Genomic DNA, 20,369 nt, shown 5'->3' with positions numbered 1-20,369 from the left:
ACTCGGAACCGATCATCCGTCATTGTAGCTCACCCATTGGAAACCAAATTTGCATAGCATTGTGTGATATTCACTATAGAATTATTTGGGGTAGACGAGGACATTCCGACCCCCTGGCTGTGTATCTATCACAGCCAAGTGTGTTGTTTTAAGAAAGAATGAACTATTCCTTTGGAGTTTTGAAGAGATTTTTGTGATTCCGTGTAAGACGAAAAAAATATCCGTCAGGTTTCACGAGCGCCATTGGGAGATGTAACATAAAGCTTAGGCTGTACTTTTACAAAGTACGTTTTAATGACTGTGTTTTAAAAAGACAATGAGTACGCGTCCTCGGACCACGTCGATTGCTGAGGGTGTTAAATCTGGTTCTAACGCTCAATTTGGAGGGATGAGGACCATAAGTAAGTGATTGATTCTCCATCAGTAGCTAGGCCAAATTAGGTCAGTCAGAAACAACATGGCGACGTAATGGGACGATGTATATGTGGAAAGAATAGTCCATAATTAGTATATGTATTTCAACAAATGAAGTCAATTTTATTTGCCTTTATCGTTATATTTTTGTTTTATCTTATTTAAGTGAACATATTTTTTTGTTTAACTGCGCGGTAGTCAGTGTAGAAAGGTCATTTTGTTTTCAGGTACATACAATTCCTTGTATGTTGACTTTGCTTACATGAATGTGAATAGAAGTAATCTATTTCTTGTATTTTCATATTCTTGATAAACACTTGAATATGAATTTGCGAATAAAACTTTCAAAATAACGTGAAAGATTTTGTTTTCCCCTATTTGCAGTTGTTTCATGTAAGCTGTCACATGATCAATACACGAGAATTGCTTCAATTTAGATTATTACAGAAACATTACAAAACAATAAACCTAATTCAACATTAAAATTGTGCACTTGATCAAATATACAAGAATTTTAAGTAATGCAAAAAAGTCGAGTAATCCAACATTAACATTGTATACTTATGTTGTCTAATTTGCAATATATGTATAATGTAAATCGATTTTCTATTGGGCTGATAGAATCAGCTTTTAAAATTAATGAATGTATATTGCTGATGCAATTTCGTATAAATATACAGTTCAATCTAATTAATTTTGTTGTCAACTTGGTAGTTGTTTGCATAGGCTACATGTATGTCAAATGCAGATTTAAGGGGCCCAATTTTAGAGGAGTTCCTATTTTATGGATCAAACATATTGAGATTAAAATTTGCAGGGTTTTTTTTTTGTTGTATAGATAGCGTTTCATTTTCATATATCTATTAACAATTTTGTAAAATATTAAGTGAATAATGTTCTTGGAATTTTGCAGATAAGGATGGCAGCAAGATAACAACAGTGCTGGCCACAGCTGGGTCTGGCTCCGACAGAACTCAGGAAGTTTCTTATACAGATGCTAAAGTCATTGGAAATGGGTCTTTTGGGGTTGTTTATCAAGCCAAATTAGTAGAATCAAATGAACTTGTAGCAATAAAGAAAGTATTGCAAGACAAAAGGTTCAAGGTAGGTATTTTGAAGTCCATGTATATACATTTTTAAACTTTAATGACAGCTTATTGATCATAATATGTATCATTTTAACCAAGTTTTGCAAAAACATGGGATTGATATTTCCTGTGTAATACTGTTTTGATACAGGGGTTTTCTATGCTTAGTTTTGGGTCCGTTTACCGGACCCATTCCCAATCCAAAAATTACCGATATATTTCCCAAATCCAGATCCATTTTTCCCAATCAAGTGTCAATATTTTTGAATATCAGAAGATGTTCTGCTGGTATGTAAAATGAAACTTCAACAGCTTTTTTTCTTCATTTTTGTTTATTACTGAGCATAAATAATGGACCAACTAGGGGGCGACTTCATTGACACATTCGGTTTCCTTATTTCGCCAGAATTTCCTCATCCTGTGAATTAATTTCAACCGATGTTATTTGCTTTTATAGTGATGATTTTTTAAAATTGGTAGTTTATAATTAGTTAATTGTGCCAATGAAATGCTCAAACTATCATAAAATGGTAAATCTGCAGTTATTTACAAAATTAAAAGAGATTCTCTGTATAATGGTTGTAATTGAGTCAAAGGGTAGGACTAATACCCCCAAATGCAAATATTGCCATATTGCAAAGAATTATTTTATTGCATGTTTGTCAGTTGGCTTACATAATTATTAAGAAACATTTCGTCTATAAAAGGGAAATATGAATGAATTTAATAAACTTTACAAATTGGAAAACTAAGAAATTTGGAGGAAAAAATATTTTCTTTCAATATTTGAATGTAAGTGTGTGTTTTCATCTATTTTATTTTAGTAACACTTATTATTTAAAGATTAGTTTAAAATCTGTATATATCATTGTTACCTCATAAAATAAATTAAGTCTTCCAAACTTCTCACTAATTTCAGTTGGGGAGAAGTAATAAAGTATAAAATTTTGCCATAGGTTGGTCCTCAAATAAAACTATAGTACGTTTTGTAATTTTCCCAATTTGAACAGTTTACGCTTTAATTTTCCTAATTCCATAGACCCTGGACCCAGTTTAAAAACAGTAGGAAAACCCCTGTGATATTACATTGAACTGAAGTCTTATTGGATTTGTGACTTATTGCATATTGATATAACCTTAATTGGATTTATAAATAAATATAAATGTAATGTAATATGATTTTTAACTAATTACTTAATGTTGTTGCCCAGGCTTGGGGATAGAAACGAATTGCAGATAGTAGATAAAAAATGACATGGATTTATAAATAAATATAAATGTAATGTAATATGATTTTTAACTAATTACTTAATGTTGTTGCCAAGGCTTGGGGATAGAAACGAATTGCAGATAGTAGATAAAAAATGACATGCATAACAATGCTATTGCAAATTATGAAAGATCTTAACCTCAAGTACTTCATATATTATTATTCAGAATTATTCAGAATATTATTTTAAATATTATTTCTGTTACTGTATTGATAAAGAAATATATATTTATGCTAACGTATTAAAAAAAATTATTATGATATTAACTTTTTATTTCAGAATCGAGAATTACAGATCATGAGAAAGCTAGAGCATGTTAACATAGTCAAGCTGAAATACTTCTTTTATTCTGCTGGTGAAAAGGTGAGAGCACACAAGAGAAAATACCAGTTGAAATTGAATTACCTGAAATATTACAATAGTGTCAGTTTCCTGTTGCATGTAAAAAGGTGTGCAAATATTTCCAGTGGAAGAAAGAGAATTTTTAATCTAAGATTAATCTCAACATTAAGATACTCTAGATTTGAAAATGTAAATTTCTTCACCAATCAACATTGCATCCTAGATAATTTTGCTGCAGATTTTTGCATTTAAAAGAACCGTAATTGATTTAGTCTATTATATTTTTGTGCAGAAGCTAGATACATTGAATTTTAAATTTTGATTTCAGAAAGATGAAGTGTTCTTAAACCTGGTGTTGGAATATGTACCAGAGACAGTTTATAGAGTAGCAAGGCATTACAGTAAATCGAAGCAAACTATACCAGTTCTTTACATTAAGGTTTGTACAGCTATGTGGCAACTAATATATCCCAACATTATTTTCATAAAAGATATTTGTAAATATTTCATTTGTTTACAAGTGGTTTCAGTCTTCTAAAGTCTTAAGTTCTTTACCCTTGGCCTTGAATACAAATAAATCTTTTGAAAATCTTAACTATAATGGATAAGATCTGACTACAAGTAATAAGTTCTTTCTATGTTTTGATATATAACTTTTATTATTAATGATTACAGCTTTACATGTACCAGTTATTTAGAAGTCTAGCCTACATCCACTCGCAAGGTGTGTGCCATAGGGATATCAAACCTCAGAACTTATTGTTGGATCCTGAAACTGGTGTTCTTAAGCTGATTGATTTTGGAAGGTCAGTAAATTCATGACATTTAATGATATATTCAAGCTATATCTTTGAAAGATTTGCATTTAATACATGTCTTGTGAGTTTATAAATTCACATGTAGACTTAATATGAATTTTCTACTGCTAATTTATGTGTGAAAATTACTATTAAGATATCTCTTGCTAAATTACATATTTTTCCCCAATTAACCCTGTGCTTTTATAAGGAAAAATTTCTTAAATTGGGGGAAACAAAGAAATGTCAACATTATTTAGTGAGAAGTGCTCCATTATTTCAAAGAGATTACAATAAGAATTTAAAGGAGTTTTGTATGTAGTAAAATCAAAACAAATCAAATTGTTTGATATAATTTTTAAGCCTACTGTGAGTGACAATGATTATGAATCATTTCAATATGATCAAAATGTAAATAATCATTCCCAATTAATAATTCATATTTCTCTTTTTACAAGAATAGAAAATATGCTAAACACATTTAGTTTAACTCTTACATTTACATTACTTGTGTCTTTACAGTGCAAAAGTGTTGGTGCGTGGAGAACCCAATGTGTCGTACATCTGTTCACGTTACTACAGGGCTCCTGAGTTGATTTTTGGTGCTTCAGACTACACCTGTCAGATTGGTGTGTATTTAAGTCACTTAACATGCTTTAGCTACTGCCTGCTGTACATTCATCAAATTGAATAAGAGTTATCTAAGAATATTTTTGTATTTATTGATCAGATAAGAACTATTTAAGAATATTTATGTATATATTGATTAGATGTATGGTCAGCTGGATGTGTTTTGGCTGAGCTGTTGTTAGGACAACCCATTTTCCCTGGTGACAGTGGTGTTGACCAGCTAGTGGAGATAATCAAAGTTCTTGGAACTCCAACAAGAGAACAGATCAGAGAAATGAACCCAAATTACACTGAATTCAAGTTTCCCCAAATTAAAGCTCACCCTTGGACAAAGGTACATGTAGGTCTGAAGCCAAAGTAAACAGTGCATCTTACGAATTTCTGTTGATTTGATATTTCATTCTAATATTTCAATAAACTAAATCTCATTTGCAAAATTCAATGGAAATTTCATTAATCTATTTGTGTGGATTTGTTGAACTAAGCACGAGTTTTACAAAAAGTACCATCATATTGTTAGGTATTCCGGCCAAGGACGCCTCCAGAAGCAATTCAGCTTGTCAGTCGCCTTCTGGAATATACTCCCTCTGCTAGGATCTCCCCATTGGAGGCATGTGCCCACACCTTTTTTGATGAACTAAGAGATCCTAGCACCAGGTTGCCCAATGGCAGAGAATTACCACCTTTGCTGAATTTTACTCCACAAGGTAAATTGAAATATTAAATGTGTTTTTGTTGTTGTTTTTTTCTTGGTTTTTTGGAAAAATCCACCCACCATTTTTTCTAACTATTCCACAGTATTTTTGCTCAGTCTATGCGTCAAAATAAAATAATAATTGCAAATGAAAATTCTCATTTTTTTTTTCAGAACTAGCAATTCAGCCTAACCTGAATTCTGTCCTTGTACCTCCACATGCCAGAAACGCAAGTGATCCTGGAGCAGTAACTGGAGACACCAACCCCGGCACTGATGGAGGCACCACGCAGGGTGCCACAGCTGCCACAGAACAACCTGTGTGAAGTTCTAGTCATGCTAGGGCTTCTCTCTTCACAAGCAAACTGACTGTTATGATAACATTTCGTTGATTGAAAGTTTATTGTATGTTATCTATGGGAGTTTCAGCCAGAGACATATTATTATGGTCATCCTAAGCTGTTGCAAGCTTTTCATTTTCACAAACAAATCTGTGATTTGTATATTCATGTCTCAAATAGACTCAGTGAAATCTGACTGATTGCTAAGTGAAAGGAACAGTGTTTCTGATATTTCCTTTGCTTGTTCAACAGATACCAAATATAAACCTAATGGGGCTCCCTTGTGGAATTTTATTGTGATGAAAAAGTTTTTTTTTCTTAAACCTTACAATTGTGGAAGAACTTGTGCCGGTGTAGTGAAAGTTGTAAAAAAGAATTGGCGAAGCTTGGGATTTCCGTTTCAACTACTCCCATTACAGACATTTGCTCGTTTTACATTGGAGATTATATTAATGCCCTATTGTCAACTGCATGTTTAGTGATGATGGTTATATTTAGTCTTATTTAAGATCAATATCGAGTAGAGGAAAGCTGAAGCTATTAGACGTTTTCTTTTGATTTGATATTATATATGTAAAGTCATGAAAGCTGTAAAACTAAAGTGTAAATTTTTCTTTAATAATTTACAATGGATTTATGAGGTTTTACAATTTCTGCGGACAAATGTAAGCTTCTTATAAATAATACGGTAACACACTGCACAAAATTAGTTGGTGTCATCTCTTGTAGACTTGAGTACGTGTATAATGAACTCTACTGCTCTGAACTATCTTTTTGTTTAAACATGTAACAGCATCATTGAAACAGATATATGACAACACTTGAATCTATTCTAAGGTACGTTTCAGGTGTTTTGATATTCAGGCTGATTGGATGAGTACAGGCTACATTAGTTTCTGTACTGTAGAAAAAGGCATTTCACTATTGAAAATTTTAACAAGTGGTTGTATGAATGTGTGCGAGTTCCTCTGAGTTTATGTGTGAGTTGTCCATTTTATGTTGGGTGACAAGTAGGCAAGATATTTATAGGCCTGTTTTAAACTGAATCAACAGTGTATTTAGTCTTGTTCGTAACTTAATGTATTAGTGTATAATCATTGTTTTTATTGTTTATATACATTTATATTGTTATTGACTGCAACTGACCTCATTCAGATGATAAAAACACAAAAATGACTTTATATATCAATTTTCTAAGACTGTAGTTTCCTTTATTCAAGTTAAAGATTTTTTAATAATGTAAATATTATCTGAGAAAGACTGTAACTATACAACTTTATAAATGTAAGTGAAGGCATGTAATGAGATCAGTTTGCTTACTTCTTTATTTCTTATCATATTTTTATGTCACAGATCTTAAAAACACTAAACATATCTAGTCGTTTTACAAGGATGAAAAATATCTGTTTCAATGTACTCAATCTCCCTCCCTCCCCCTTTTAATAAAAAATTAAAGCTGGAATTCAGAAACATTTTATTGAAGGAATTAAATTCATTTTAGTATTTTCCTATAGTTTTAAAATACTGTAATTGGTACAAATTGATTACTAACAGCCCAGAAAACCTAACTATGACCATAATTTCTTCTACATAAAGATACAGTTCACAGTTTGTTACTTTTATGTGTATGTACAGATGTATGCAGTGCTTGCCCAACTCTGGCAATCGAAATTTTAAAGACAATGATATTCTTGGAACAAAATTGTCAACAATTGAGAGTTTCACAGGGAAATGTTTTTCCATTTCTTTATATAATATCAGTGGACAATGTGTACTAGGCATTTGTGAGATGGATGTGTTCACACACATTTTATTCTACAGTAGTGTCAAGGATTTTGCATGCTCTGTATCATAGCTTTCAATGTTTCAAAATGGGTTTCGTCCTTCATCGTTTTCTTCACCAAGTGAACATGATGCAACATCAGTGCGAGTGTTAATGCCATTTGTAGATATAAACTTTGAACATGTTAACAAGAATGCTAGAGCTCTGCATCTTTTACAATAAACATGATTACAAATTGTTCTGGAATACAAGTTTAACTTAGAATAAATGACTGAAAAGTTCACTATTTTTTTTTGCTTCTTCAGGAAATGTTCCTTGAAAAACTTGGGAATATTTTATTAACCATTGCTGGTTACCAGTCAGCTGAGATGTATACGATAATTGTGCAGAATGTGTTTTGTTCTCTAGTTGATGAACATTTATATTGGTGTACAGAAAGAGGGATAAAGCTCGATCCCTCTCCTTTTACTGTTATTTGACAATTACCGAGTTTGATTGGGTTATATTAATTTATCACAATATTATAAATATATGTAAACCTGGCTCATTTGTATAAAAACATTAGTACCAAGTTTAAGGTGGCTTAACACACCAATATATTATTTGATGGATCTTGTGTAATATATAAATATCTATTTTGAAATTGAATTTTAAAATCAAATAACTATAAAGTTATTTCAAACCATGTTTTAAATCAATAAAAAATGTGACAATTTAGTATGTTAAAAATATTTTAATTATTGTTTGCTGAAGACAGAATTTAAATCTTTAAAAACAAAATTTCAATGGATTCACACAGGATAAATAATTTTAATACATGTAAATAATAGAAACAAAAATTAGAAAGCAAATGGATGACACTACAGTATATGTATATCTAAAACCCCATTTATACGACAAAATTTTCATTGTATATTTTACACATGTGAACTTTCTTATTACATGTGCTATTTTGTCATATGAACTGATTTTCTCATGCAAATTCTACATAGCTGATTAAATCTGCAACTAGACAGGACTATATGGGCAAATTATTTTTTGAACGTTGTCACAACATCAAAAAGATTTGCAACAGTCCGATATTCCACTGAAGACGCTAACCAGAAGATGGCAATAGCCACTTTTTTCTCAACATGCAATGTATCTCCTACAGTCTTTGGGGCAGGGGACCAAAGTATTTTCCAAATTTTCAAGAAATTTTTCATCTTTGTTAAAAAATTCTCATACATTGTACCTACCAATCTTTGTCCTTAAAGTCATTAAGTGCAGTTCTGTCATATCAATCCGTGAATCAGACTTTTCTCATAGTTTTTTTGATTTGGAAACAACTAAAAGCTAGTCCTACATGCATACCGGTACCCAAATAGTATAAAAATACCCCTTTTCTGTGAAAATTCATGAGTCTGAAGCAGTCCATCTTCTTATTTTAAATGACAATTTTAGGATTTACTTACATTACATAAATCTTGTCTGAAAGCTTAACAAATTAACTACAATTGTGTGTGTAAATTTACTCACGATTACATGTACCAATAAATTTGCACACATAAGCAAAGTTTCATCGTATGAATGGGGTTTTTGTAAATACTCTTAATTTGCAACATCCCTGGTCCAATGATAAAAAAAAACCTCATGAAGTTTAAATAACACAAGCAGTCAGTTTATGGAATCCCAAATAATTTAAATTACCATGCATATAGTATATTATTATCAGGGATACCATTTGTTGTTGATATTTTAAAGATTGTTAATATTATGGAAGTATAACGGTAAACAATCACAAAAATGTCTCAATGACATGTATCATCTTCACAAGTCAAGGGTTTCTGATCCGCTCCGCTCATACTCATGAGTAGCGGAGCTGATCAGAACCCTCGACTTGGAAACATGCTCATACATATTATACATGTAGACCTTTGGCTCAGGTGAGCTAAAAACTGGATCAAGTAGTTGCTTCTTATTAGTTAAAATACTGGAAAGAGCACTTTATGCATGTTTACATATGTGTACCAGTATGAACATAGAGTTAAACTATGGTGTAGAGAGAAATTACCAGGTATAATGTATTGTAGAATTACAAACAAATCTCAATAAAAGTGATATTACAACAGATCTATGGAGAGATGGATATATTGCTTGATTTACAATTATAATACATGTAAGAAACTGGTGTAAATTTGACATTTCTATAAATATATACAAAAATACAAGTGGATTAGATGTAGATGTACCCTTTACAAAAACACAAACTATCAATATCAGGAAAACAAAACACAAGCTACAAGCACATTATTTATAGTCAAGTATTAACCACGTCATTTTGTGTTAGCAATTTGTTTCAATGCACAGAAATTGGAAGCAAATTGAAAGGGTGGGAGGAAGGGGGCATAGGCTTAGCCCTCCCACTTTTTTGGCTAAGTTAGACCTAACCATTAGGCACATAGCAGAATAGAGGGTTCAGCCCCCCCCCCTTTTTTTCGCAGGAAACATAATTGTTCTGTAATGTATGGCCCCCCCCCTTCCCCCCATGAATTAGGAATTTTGTTATTTTTGAAAAAAAAGAAGAAAATTTGGTAGGTATAAGATTTTTTTTTTACTGGAACAATAGGTATACCCCCCCCCCCCCTCCCCCATGGATTAGGATTTTCATGATTTGGGGGAAAAAATGTTATGGCCAGAAAGATTTTTTGTTTTGGAAGTATAGGATTACTAAACCAACCCCCCCCCCCCCCCCCCCCCCCCCTTTCATTTTCATGATTTTGGGAATTAGGTTTTTTTCTCTCAATATTTCTGTCTAGCCCCCCCCCCCCCCCCCCCACTTTCAATTTGCTTCCGACGCCAGTGGGGGGCATACTTATCCGAAATTTTGACAAGTAAAAAACAAAGAAAAGGAAAAACTATGTTCACCAATCCTCTAAATTGTAATCCATGGAGGAAGGAGGGGTTTAACCAGCTTTTTATCTTGATTATAATACTTCAAGGTGAAATTTAAATGATTAATTGATTGGTTCATTATAATTATCTCTGACTTTTATCTATCTATCTAGCAGACCCCAAACCCTAGGTGGCGACTCTTTTGCTGTGTGTATTTAATTCATACCAGTATAATTTTCACCATTTTCATGCATCCATGCTGATTCCCTACATAGTCCAATCCCCAACAAATGCTTCCCCATTATCTTGATCCAAATAAACTATAATGCATCCCATCTGAAATTTTTGTACCAAAACCTCTTTTAAAGTACATAGTTTTCCAACTCAGGATCGATCGTTTAGTCAAAATGATGCATGGATAATAATTATCTAAACTCTCAATGTACTGATTTAATGAATAATTTGTAGTTGCATGCAGAACTGAAGCTACAGGAATTTGGGTCAACCCAAATTTCTGTAGAGCTTCAGTTCTGCAGCAAAAAAGATATTAAAAAAATAATTCTTCGGGAATTTATGATTACTGGTATTCATCATACAAAATGGAATTGCTCTTGAACCTTGAAAGTTCAACAAAAATGTCTTTCCTTCTAAAAAATAAATTTTGGCATATGTAATTACCGTAATCTATTATAATAATAAAATGATACAAAATAATCATAAATGAAAAATATTTTCAAGTATAGCACACAAAAAGATTGAACCTCTTTAAGTTAGTCTAAATAATCCTGATTATTTTAATGATTAATATTTTGATGTTTGATGTTCCAGAAAAAACATTTTCCAGGCACATCAAATATATCAAAATCATTAAAAAGGCTAGAAAAATGTCATATATTTTGGATTATCTGTAAGTGCATGTGCAATAAGAAAACCATATTTTAAATTATCTTCCAAAGTCAAGGGTTTCTGATCCATTCGGCTTTACTCCTGCCATGTTTTGTTAATATTTGAATAATGTAAACTCAACTCTCAAGAAGCTATATGCAACCCTTGACTTCAGATTTAAATGTGATATTTTATATTATTATACTTTCACATTAAATACTGAAATGTGATTGGTTTAGACGCAGTTGATAATCTGTTCTATTACCCTCAGCATTAGCAACACACTTAGCAACGGGTAACACAACGAATTGTTACATGCGCGTAAATTATGCGCATTCGGTTCGCTGTAGAATTCACGTCATTTCTATATAAAAGCAGTAAAAAATTCTCTAAAATTAAGACATTCAGTATAATAAAATGAATAGTGCCTGTTTGGGACGATAACAGTTGAAATTGACAGCCCTCGAAAACCATTGTCAACCTCCGCTTCGCGTCGGTTGACAATGGTTTCCTCGGGGTGTCAATTTCAACTGTTACCCTCCCAAACAGGCACTATTTATATAATATATCATCACTTTTCTGAATATAGGTGATATAAATCTCTACAAAGATCAAAAGAAAAAATGAAACCTAATGAGTGCATGAATAGCTTTTACTGTGGAATCAACATTTTTCATGGGCGACCAATGTTCGTGGCTTTTGTGGGTAACCCTTGGCCACAAATTTACATCCCGATGAATGTATATACAAGCATTAATATGTTTAATATTTATTAAGATTATCCCAAACTTTCTACCAATGAAATTACGTTCGCACAAACCAGGAAAAAATTTAGCTACCCACGAACATTGACCTCACGAATAAAACTGATTCTACAGTAATTACATGTAAATTTAATATATTCTTAAAAAATACATGTATTTAATAATGAAGATGAGAGCCACTGCACTAGAAACCCACAATTTCTCATCACTCTAGAGCTGCAGCTGTCCAACTGTTATACTACTACCAGTGCCTGTAAAAGTCTAGTGGCTGTAAAAGTCTTCATAGAATGTTGTTCCAAATAACCAAAGAAAGCACTTCAACAAAGAACACCCCACTCTCCAGCTGAAAAATTGAATCTCACAGATGAAGAAGTTGGAATTTGTCTATAAAATCCAACAATTGCCAGTTCACTTTCTCTGTTTTCCCCAGTATCAGTCAAAAATTCAACTATTAGTTTCTTCTTAATATGAATCAAAAGCCTTCACTGAATGTGTTGTTTGAAATTTGTTTCAGTCTTTGATGATGTATCCAGTTATGGTGAATCTGTTACAAACAAGAGGCACCTAGACCATTTTGTTTATCTTAACCTATAACATGTCCATTTGAAGAGAAATCAATAGAGTTCACTGAGACTTAAATAACTTTCAGGGATTTCTCTCGGGTACCCCTCACCCATGAATTAACACCCCCCCCCCCCTCCCCCAAATTAAATATGAAACATAGTACATGAACTTATATCTTTTTAGATATACAACCAAAACTTTTCAACTTTCAGAAATTGTCAATCCACCAAAATGGCCAAAATGAATTCGAATGATTCCACAGTAATGACCATGTAAGAGCGCACATACCGGTATATATTTCAATAAATGGTTATGTTATCATACATTCTTTGTTTCAATCTTTTTTCTTTTCCTATGAATTATGTTTAAGTCTATTATTTATACATATACAGTGACGTTAAGGAATCATCATCCAACATGCAGAATTGCTTTAATGATATACATTCTTCATCTTTTTCCATAATATTTAAAGTTTTATAACCGGGTAATTTAATTTCTATGATGAACTTTGCTACAACTAAGCTATTTTCAACTATTTGGCTGAAATATTGTCAAAAATTTTTCACAATTGGACTATCACGGTCTCTCAAGTTTGTTCAAATGAAGGACCATGTCCCTTCTAAAGTAAGATAATAAATATTTGTCCTTTAATTTTCAATTTTGATGTAAAAACTTTCCGGAGGTTTGGGATTTCGATCAAGCTTAGCTTTACCAGTTGATTTCTTCAATATATCAATTAAACATTTAGAAGGCAGCACTTCATTGAAGCAGGTACCAGTTTTGTTGAAAAACAGCTTACACTCTGCATCATTGTAGTAAAATGAAGGACATGCTCCAAGAAACATTCCATGGAAGAGTAGTTGCCCTTGCTCTCCGATGAAACAGCATGCTCCCCCCGAGGCCCCATGTTCCATGTCAATTAACTTTGTATGGGCTAACTGCTCCATTCTAATGTACTTTTCCCTCCCATATATTTTAATTTCCTCTGTAACAATATATTCCTTTATTTCATTTGTACTTAGTGACCTGTTCAATGTCTGTTTGAAATGACTCTTCATTTCTTTGTTAGCAGACCCCAGTTTCCCAAGTCTTTTATTTTCAACATAGATGACTTTCCCAGGTACAGTGGGATTTCCTGTCACTGGTAAATGTATTTGTCGGATTGAATGTTTTCCACTTGGATCAAAGTACTCCATGATTCTGTAACTGTCGGCAGTATTGTGGATGGACAAAGTCACTCTTGACTTTTCTGTTTTACAAAACTCAAGCACAAAATCAGTAGACCATGAGAAGGTTGGCCAAACAACATACTTGATTTTATCCTCCATAGTCCATTCCCTTCGTTTTTGCCATATTGCTCTGTATGATAATGTTCCTGTTATATCATACTTTAATTCTAAGTTACAATACTTGTGTCCATCTGTATAATGTCTTCTGATTAAAATGTTCCCAATCCAGGACTCTCCCTGTACCTCTTCCTTCAAACGAATGGCATCATTTTTCTTCTTAACATTTTTCATCATAATATCTTGCAATATATTTCTAACATCTTCCTTGTGAGGATATTTTTTAACTTCATTTGGATTTTGCTCATCTTCGACATTTTCATTGCTGGGATTTTTCTCATCTACTTTGACCTTCAAAGTACAGGAACTCTGTTTCTCAGCTCTCTTTTTGTTCATTCCATAATCAAGTTCAATGTTCAGGAGTTTTTCTTGTTTCAGACTAAAATAAAAAGTCTTCCCTGATTTTGCTCTTCCTTCTCTAAAATTGTAAAGGAGTGAAAGTTTTCCTTCACTATCTTTCTGCAGGCTAAGTGACAATTCAGGTAAGTTGAAGGGTTTGTCCATCCTTATTTCTACTGGTACTTCATATTCTGGTTTCTGATCTTCTAAATTTTCCAATTTTACTGTGCCACTGCAGGCATCCTTAATTTCTTTGTCATTCAATTTAAATTTACCTTTTTCTTCACATGCTGGTACTATCTCACATTTGATATAATTCACCTTAGTTACAAGACACAATACCACAGATTTATTACTTTCTTCAACATTAATGGGGTTGTTTAACTTTTTTATTACAAGGGTGCCTTCCTTTTCATCAACCTGGCATGCATAGCTGGCTTGATCATATTTAGATGTGAGAATAAACCTGTAGGGTTGCCCATTTCTCTCACTAATTTTCTGGATTGGTATCTGCAGATCACCTCTCTTTGGTAAGTCTGAGTGCAAAAATTTTTTAAAATCATATTCATGCCATTTATTTTCTTTCCCCTCTTGTCCTGGAATCAGTAACCTTTTAGCTTTTGTAGAAACCTCTACCTGTCCTTCATTTTTCTTTGTTTTGATAGGTATCTTAATAACTTTTTCATTGTTTTCTGTCAGAATAATGAATCCCTTCTCAAAGTCATATTCCGTTTCTTTATGATATTCTAAATGAGCAATTCTCCAATTTGTGTCTGTCCTCTTGATCAAATTTTCAACTGCTTCATACTTGTACTTGTCCCCCCAAAAACAGACCGGAAGTCTTGCACACACCGTCTCTGCATTTTCAACATGCCGAAGGATCGAAATTCTGCTCTTGGAGCAAGCTTGCACTATTGCCTGGGTAATAAAGTTCTCAACAAACACAGACTTCTCACTGTCATCGAGAAGCTTCACAGAACTCTCCATACACAAAGTCTTCCCAAATGGGTGAGCTGCAATAAAGAGATGTCCATCCGGAACAGGTGCTGAAGTAATGGGCATAGGAACAATTTCTTGTCTGATACACATTATATCATCCTTTCCGTGTGCGAGTCGAAAATCATTTGATTCTGCAATCTCTAACACTGCAACATCCAACTCATGATCAAGAAGAATCACTTCTTTTACATAGTAACGGCAACACTTTGCTTTGAAATGATCTGAAAAATATATCAAGAACAAGTATTAATTTTGATATTTCGGAAATAATATCTCTGTTTAAGATACCAGGTACCCTCCATCCAATGGAAATTTTTTTTAGTTATTCAAGTTTAAGTTTAATACAATGCTAAATTGTATATTTTCATCATTTATTTGCATATTTTTATTGAACTTTAACATTTCCCACTAAAATGTTGACTTAAATAAAATGTTGGTTTAATTTGATAAAAAGTGTCTTTTATAACTTCTGATGACTGTAGAATTGTGTCTTGTCAAGACTATAGAATAGTGTCTTGTCAATACAAATCTGATTCATATAGACAAGATACCATTTGCATTGGTCATAAGTGGTCAAATACCTGATATGATTTATATTTATGCTTGTTCAGAGTTGTTCTTATGGCAGAAAAACTGAGAACAAGCATAATTATGAATCATACTGGATGATTCTTTCCCTTTTTGAAACTGTAGGAAAAAACATAATTGTAATATGAACTAGTTTGTTTACAATAATACCATATGTGTAATCTATATGGCCTGCCTTTTTTCGTTGCTTTTTTATCAACTGATTTAAAATACAGTACTATAGTACTTGGAAGTGACCCACAATACATTTAAGTTTTGGTCTCATAAAAATCCATCAAATTAAGTCTCAAAGATAAAATCTTTGATGTTACAGATCTCGTATTTTTTAAGGAAGATGTTGAACATGATTCTAAATACCCCAATTACTGCATGTAAATTAAAAACAAGGGAAGCGTCATTCACCTTCCACATCTTCCATATGTCCTATATGTATTTTAATCTCCTCAGCATACAAGTTCACTAAATCCTCTTCTCTTACTTCTGCCAACTTTTTTATTTCTGCACAAAGAGAACAAACTTATATACATATCAACTTGTATTTTTTTCATAATAGGATACTTCTACAGGAAATATGACTTATTGTGGCATTGTAGTTTCCATGAAGAAAATATCTGGCAAAACAAGAGGCCCATGGGCCACATCGCTCACCTGAGGAACAATAGGTATGATAAAGTCAGCTTAATGGAGTCATAATACAAACAATCTGGACAATGTACAATAATGCATGTAGATCCTGTATACATCAAATCCATTTTTCCCCCTTGGAACTCGGATAGCCCTGATTGCTGCCAATATTTACAAGAGCAGACTTTAATCACCGCTCCTGCACATATATAGGGACTCAACGTTACGCAGGCAGGGATGACCGCACACCTATGCAACTCAACAGGTACCAACGTTAACGCAAACAGGGATAACGCAAGCAGGGATGACCACACACTTGCGCCAACAGCTTAACCTAACGCAAGCAGGGAGTGCCGCACACTTGCGCTAGAAAGGCCAGAAACCAGCAGGGATGACCATACACTAGTGCTCCACCACTACCACCACAAGCAGGTATGACCGCACACTTGTATTAATGCGATACAGGGCAGGAAAACTACTTATGCAGAACAACTTATATACATTGAATATTTATTATTGTATAAAAATAATCATCACAATAATTGGTTAACAGCGGATGCATTAATTAAAATAATCAAGAATCAATAAATCAAGGGCAATAACTCAATACAGTAATACAAAAGATTCTAATGAAAAAATAGCTGCCTGCTTCAATTTTATAGTCATTACACATGTTGAGTATTGCAGTTCTCAAAAAGATCCTTTACAATTGTTTATATATGGGATATTTAGCTACATCAAACTCTGAACCTTCTTGTGAGGCCGAAGAATTGTCCTGGAGCCAAAGTCTTACCAATTATAAAGAATCATCTTGCTGATTAGTTTCTGAGAAGAAGATTTTTAAAGATTTACTCTATATATTCCTATGTAAAACTTTAACACCCCCCCCCCAATGTGGCTTCACCCTACCCCCAGGGATCATGATTTTCACAACTTTGAATCTACACTACCTGAGGATACTTCCACACAAGTTTCAGCTTTCCTGGCTGATTAGTTTCTGAGAAGAAGATTTTTAAATATTTACTCAATATATTCCTATGTAAAACTTCGACCCCCCCCCCCCCATTGTGCCCCCACCCTACCCCCAGGGATCATGATTTTCACAACTTTGAATCTACACTGCCTGAGGATGCTTCCACAAAAGTTTCAACTTTCCTGGCTGATCAGTTTCTGAGAAAAAGATTTTTAAAGATTTACTCTATATATTTCTAAGTAAAATTTTAACACCCCCCCCCCCAATGTGGCCTCACCCTACCCCAGGGGGTCATGAATTTCACAACTTTGAATCTACACTACCTGAGGATGCTTCCACACAAGTTTCAGCTTTCCTGACTGATTAGTTTCTGAGAAGAAGATTTTTAAAGATTTAATCTATATTTTCCTATGTAAAAATTCATCCCCACATTGTGGCCCCACCCTACCCCCTGGGACCATAATTTGGACAAACTTGAATCTACACTATCTGTGGCCCCACCCTACTCCCAGGGGTCATGATTTTCACAACTTTGAATCTACACTACCGGAGGATGCTTCCACACAAGTTTTAGCTTTCCTGGCTGATTGGTTTCTGAGAAGAAGATTTTTAAAGATTTACTCTATATATTCCTATGTAAAACTTTGACCCCCCATTGTGGCCCCACCCTATCCCCAGGGGTCATGATTTTCACAACTTTAAATCTACACTACATGAGGATGCTTCCATACAAGTTTCAGCTTTCCTGGCTGTTTAGTTTCTGAGAAGAAGATTTTTAAAGATTTACTCTATATATTCCTATGTAAAACTTCGACCCCCCATTGTGGCCCCACCCTACCCCCGGGGGTCATGAATTTCACAACTTTGAATCTACACTACCTGAGGATGCTTCCACACAAGTTTCAGCTTTCCTGGCTGTTTAGTTTCTGAGAAGAAGATTTTTAAAGATTTACTCTATATATTCCTATGTAAAACTTCAACCCCCCATTGTGGCCCCACCCTACCCCCGGGGGTCATGAATTTCACAACTTTGAATCTACACTACCTGAGGATGCTTCCACTCAAGTTTCAGCTTTCCTGGCTTTCTGGTTCTTGAGAAGAAGATTTTTGAAAATTTCTCGAAATTTTTCATTAATTTCTAATTACCTCCCCTTGAAAACACGTGTGGCCCTTAATTTTCACAACTTTGAATCCCCTTTGCCTAAGGATGATTTCTGCTAAGTTTGGTTGAAATTGGCCCAGTAGTTCTTGAGAAGATGTTGAAAATGTGAAAAGTTTACAGACATACGGACAGACGGAAGGACAGACGGACGACAGACAAAATGTGATCAGAATAGCTCACTTGAGCTTTCAGCTCAGGTGAGCTAAAAAGGCTATTTCCCAATCAAGGTTTTCTAATATGCACCTCTCCTCACAAATGGAGAGGTACAGATTAGAAAGCCTTGATTAGGGAAGGTGAAATTTGAGAGGATATCTAACAAGAGGTCCAGGGGCCACATCACTCACCTGAGCAGCAATATCCTTAACTCTGATCAAATTAGCATTACAGTATCAGAATCAAAACCCACTCTGCGGCCTTACTTTTCTGGCCCAAGAGTTTTTGAGAAGATTTTTAAATATTTTCTTCCCTCTTTTTTATAAAACAAACTTGAATCTACACTACCTGAGGATGCTTCCACACAAGTTGAAGCTATTCTGGCAAAAGAGTTTTTGAGAAGAAGATTTTTAAAGATTTTCTCTATATATTCCTATGTAAAAATTCATCCCCACATTGTGGCCCCACCCTACCCCCTGGGACCATAATTTGGACAAACTTGAATCTACACTATCTGAGAATGCTTCCACTCCAATTTGAGCTTTTCTGGCCTAATGATTTTTGAGAAGAAGATTTTTAAAGATTTTCTCTATACATTCCTTTGTAAAAATCCATCCCCCACATTGTGGCGCCACCTTGCCCCCAGGGACCATGATTTGAACAAACTTGAATCTACACTACCTGAGGATGCCTTCACACAAGTGTAAGCTTTTCTGGCCAAATAGTTTTTGAGAAGAAGAATTTTGAAAAATATGAACATTTTTTCAATAATTCTAAATTATCTCCCCTTGAAATAAGGTGTGACCCTTTATTTGAACGAACTTGAATCCCCTTCACCTAGTGATGCTTTGTGCCAAGTTTGACTGAAAGGACTGCGAACGATAGCATTGTGTAGCCGCCTAACTAAAAGTCAATTTTTGAAAGTTGTCTAATTAAAGTTATTTTTTTATTATAATGTAAACATTTATGTATATTTTCATTAGATATAAATGATTTGGTCAAACAAAGCGAGATAACTTTGTATTTTGGGTTAAAATAGCTCATTTCATAATAGAAAATAACGGAAAACGGAAATGTTTTTTAAAACATCTTTCCCCCCCGTGAAACAAAAATTCCTTTTGGGGGGGTTTTAATTATTGTTATTTAGCATATTTTTACTAAAGGGTTTGTTGTTTCACGGGGGGGAACATATGTCTACAGACCAAAATACATTCCAAAAAAAGAATTTTGCTTTATAAATTTTCGAAAACTTATTAACAGATTTGATTTAAAATGAAATTCTACTTTAATACATATCGTAAATATGTTATCATTAAGTTTTTATGCACATATTGGCCGCTAAATAAAATTTTCCTCACTCATAGAGACCGATTTCAATAAAAAAAATTTAGACCCCTCGTTAGCAAAACTTTTGTTTAAAAAAATATATGTAAACAGATAGCCATGCTATGACCTTGAATTGCTAGTATTACATAATGGTCACTATGATATTTATGTGTACCTAGATGCTGCGCACTGAATGGTGTTAATGATAATTGACAGAATGAACTCTGTGACTCTTGTAGCAATGCGTAGTATTCCTAAATGATGTTATGAAACCAGGTCATAATACGGGCAGAATAATATCCAAATTGAGAGTTTAACAACATGTGACCTATTTGGCGATTCTGTGTCTGCAACGAATGCTCTAGTATTCTATATTGAGTCATGTATTGTGTATTCTATATATTAACCTTTG

General features: G+C 33.7%; 2 protein-coding genes across 7 annotated transcripts in view; one reads left to right on the top strand and one right to left on the bottom strand.

Annotated features, from left to right (window-relative positions):
- The first annotated feature begins 13 nt into the window (after positions 1-13).
- LOC128192050 (glycogen synthase kinase-3 beta-like) lies at positions 14-7,643 on the top strand. The gene is made up of 9 exons (XM_052864460.1): positions 14-401; positions 1,328-1,518; positions 3,053-3,136; positions 3,444-3,554; positions 3,791-3,921; positions 4,435-4,541; positions 4,683-4,876; positions 5,063-5,249; positions 5,411-7,643. The coding sequence occupies exons 1-9, from the start codon at positions 317-319 to the stop codon at positions 5,560-5,562; spliced, it is 1,242 nt and encodes a 413-aa protein (XP_052720420.1). The 5' UTR covers positions 14-316; the 3' UTR covers positions 5,563-7,643.
- A 2,529-nt stretch (positions 7,644-10,172) lies between these two features.
- LOC128157120 (uncharacterized) overlaps positions 10,173-20,369 on the bottom strand; it is a 93,986-nt gene continuing 83,789 nt past the window's right edge. For all 6 annotated transcript variants that reach the window (XM_052819500.1, XM_052819504.1, XM_052819503.1 and 3 more), the window contains 2 exons: positions 16,122-16,217; positions 10,173-15,352 (listed from right to left, as the gene is read on the bottom strand). In XM_052819500.1, the coding sequence (XP_052675460.1) occupies positions 13,095-15,352; positions 16,122-16,217 (2,354 nt within the window). In that variant the 3' untranslated portion in view covers positions 10,173-13,094. The remainder of the gene's footprint in view (positions 15,353-16,121; positions 16,218-20,369) is intronic.

The sequence above is a fragment of the Crassostrea angulata genome, chromosome 7 (assembly GCF_025612915.1).
Source record: "Crassostrea angulata isolate pt1a10 chromosome 7, ASM2561291v2, whole genome shotgun sequence".
Classification (NCBI taxonomy): domain Eukaryota; kingdom Metazoa; phylum Mollusca; class Bivalvia; order Ostreida; family Ostreidae; genus Magallana; species Magallana angulata.
This window is presented reverse-complemented; position numbering and strand designations above follow the sequence as displayed.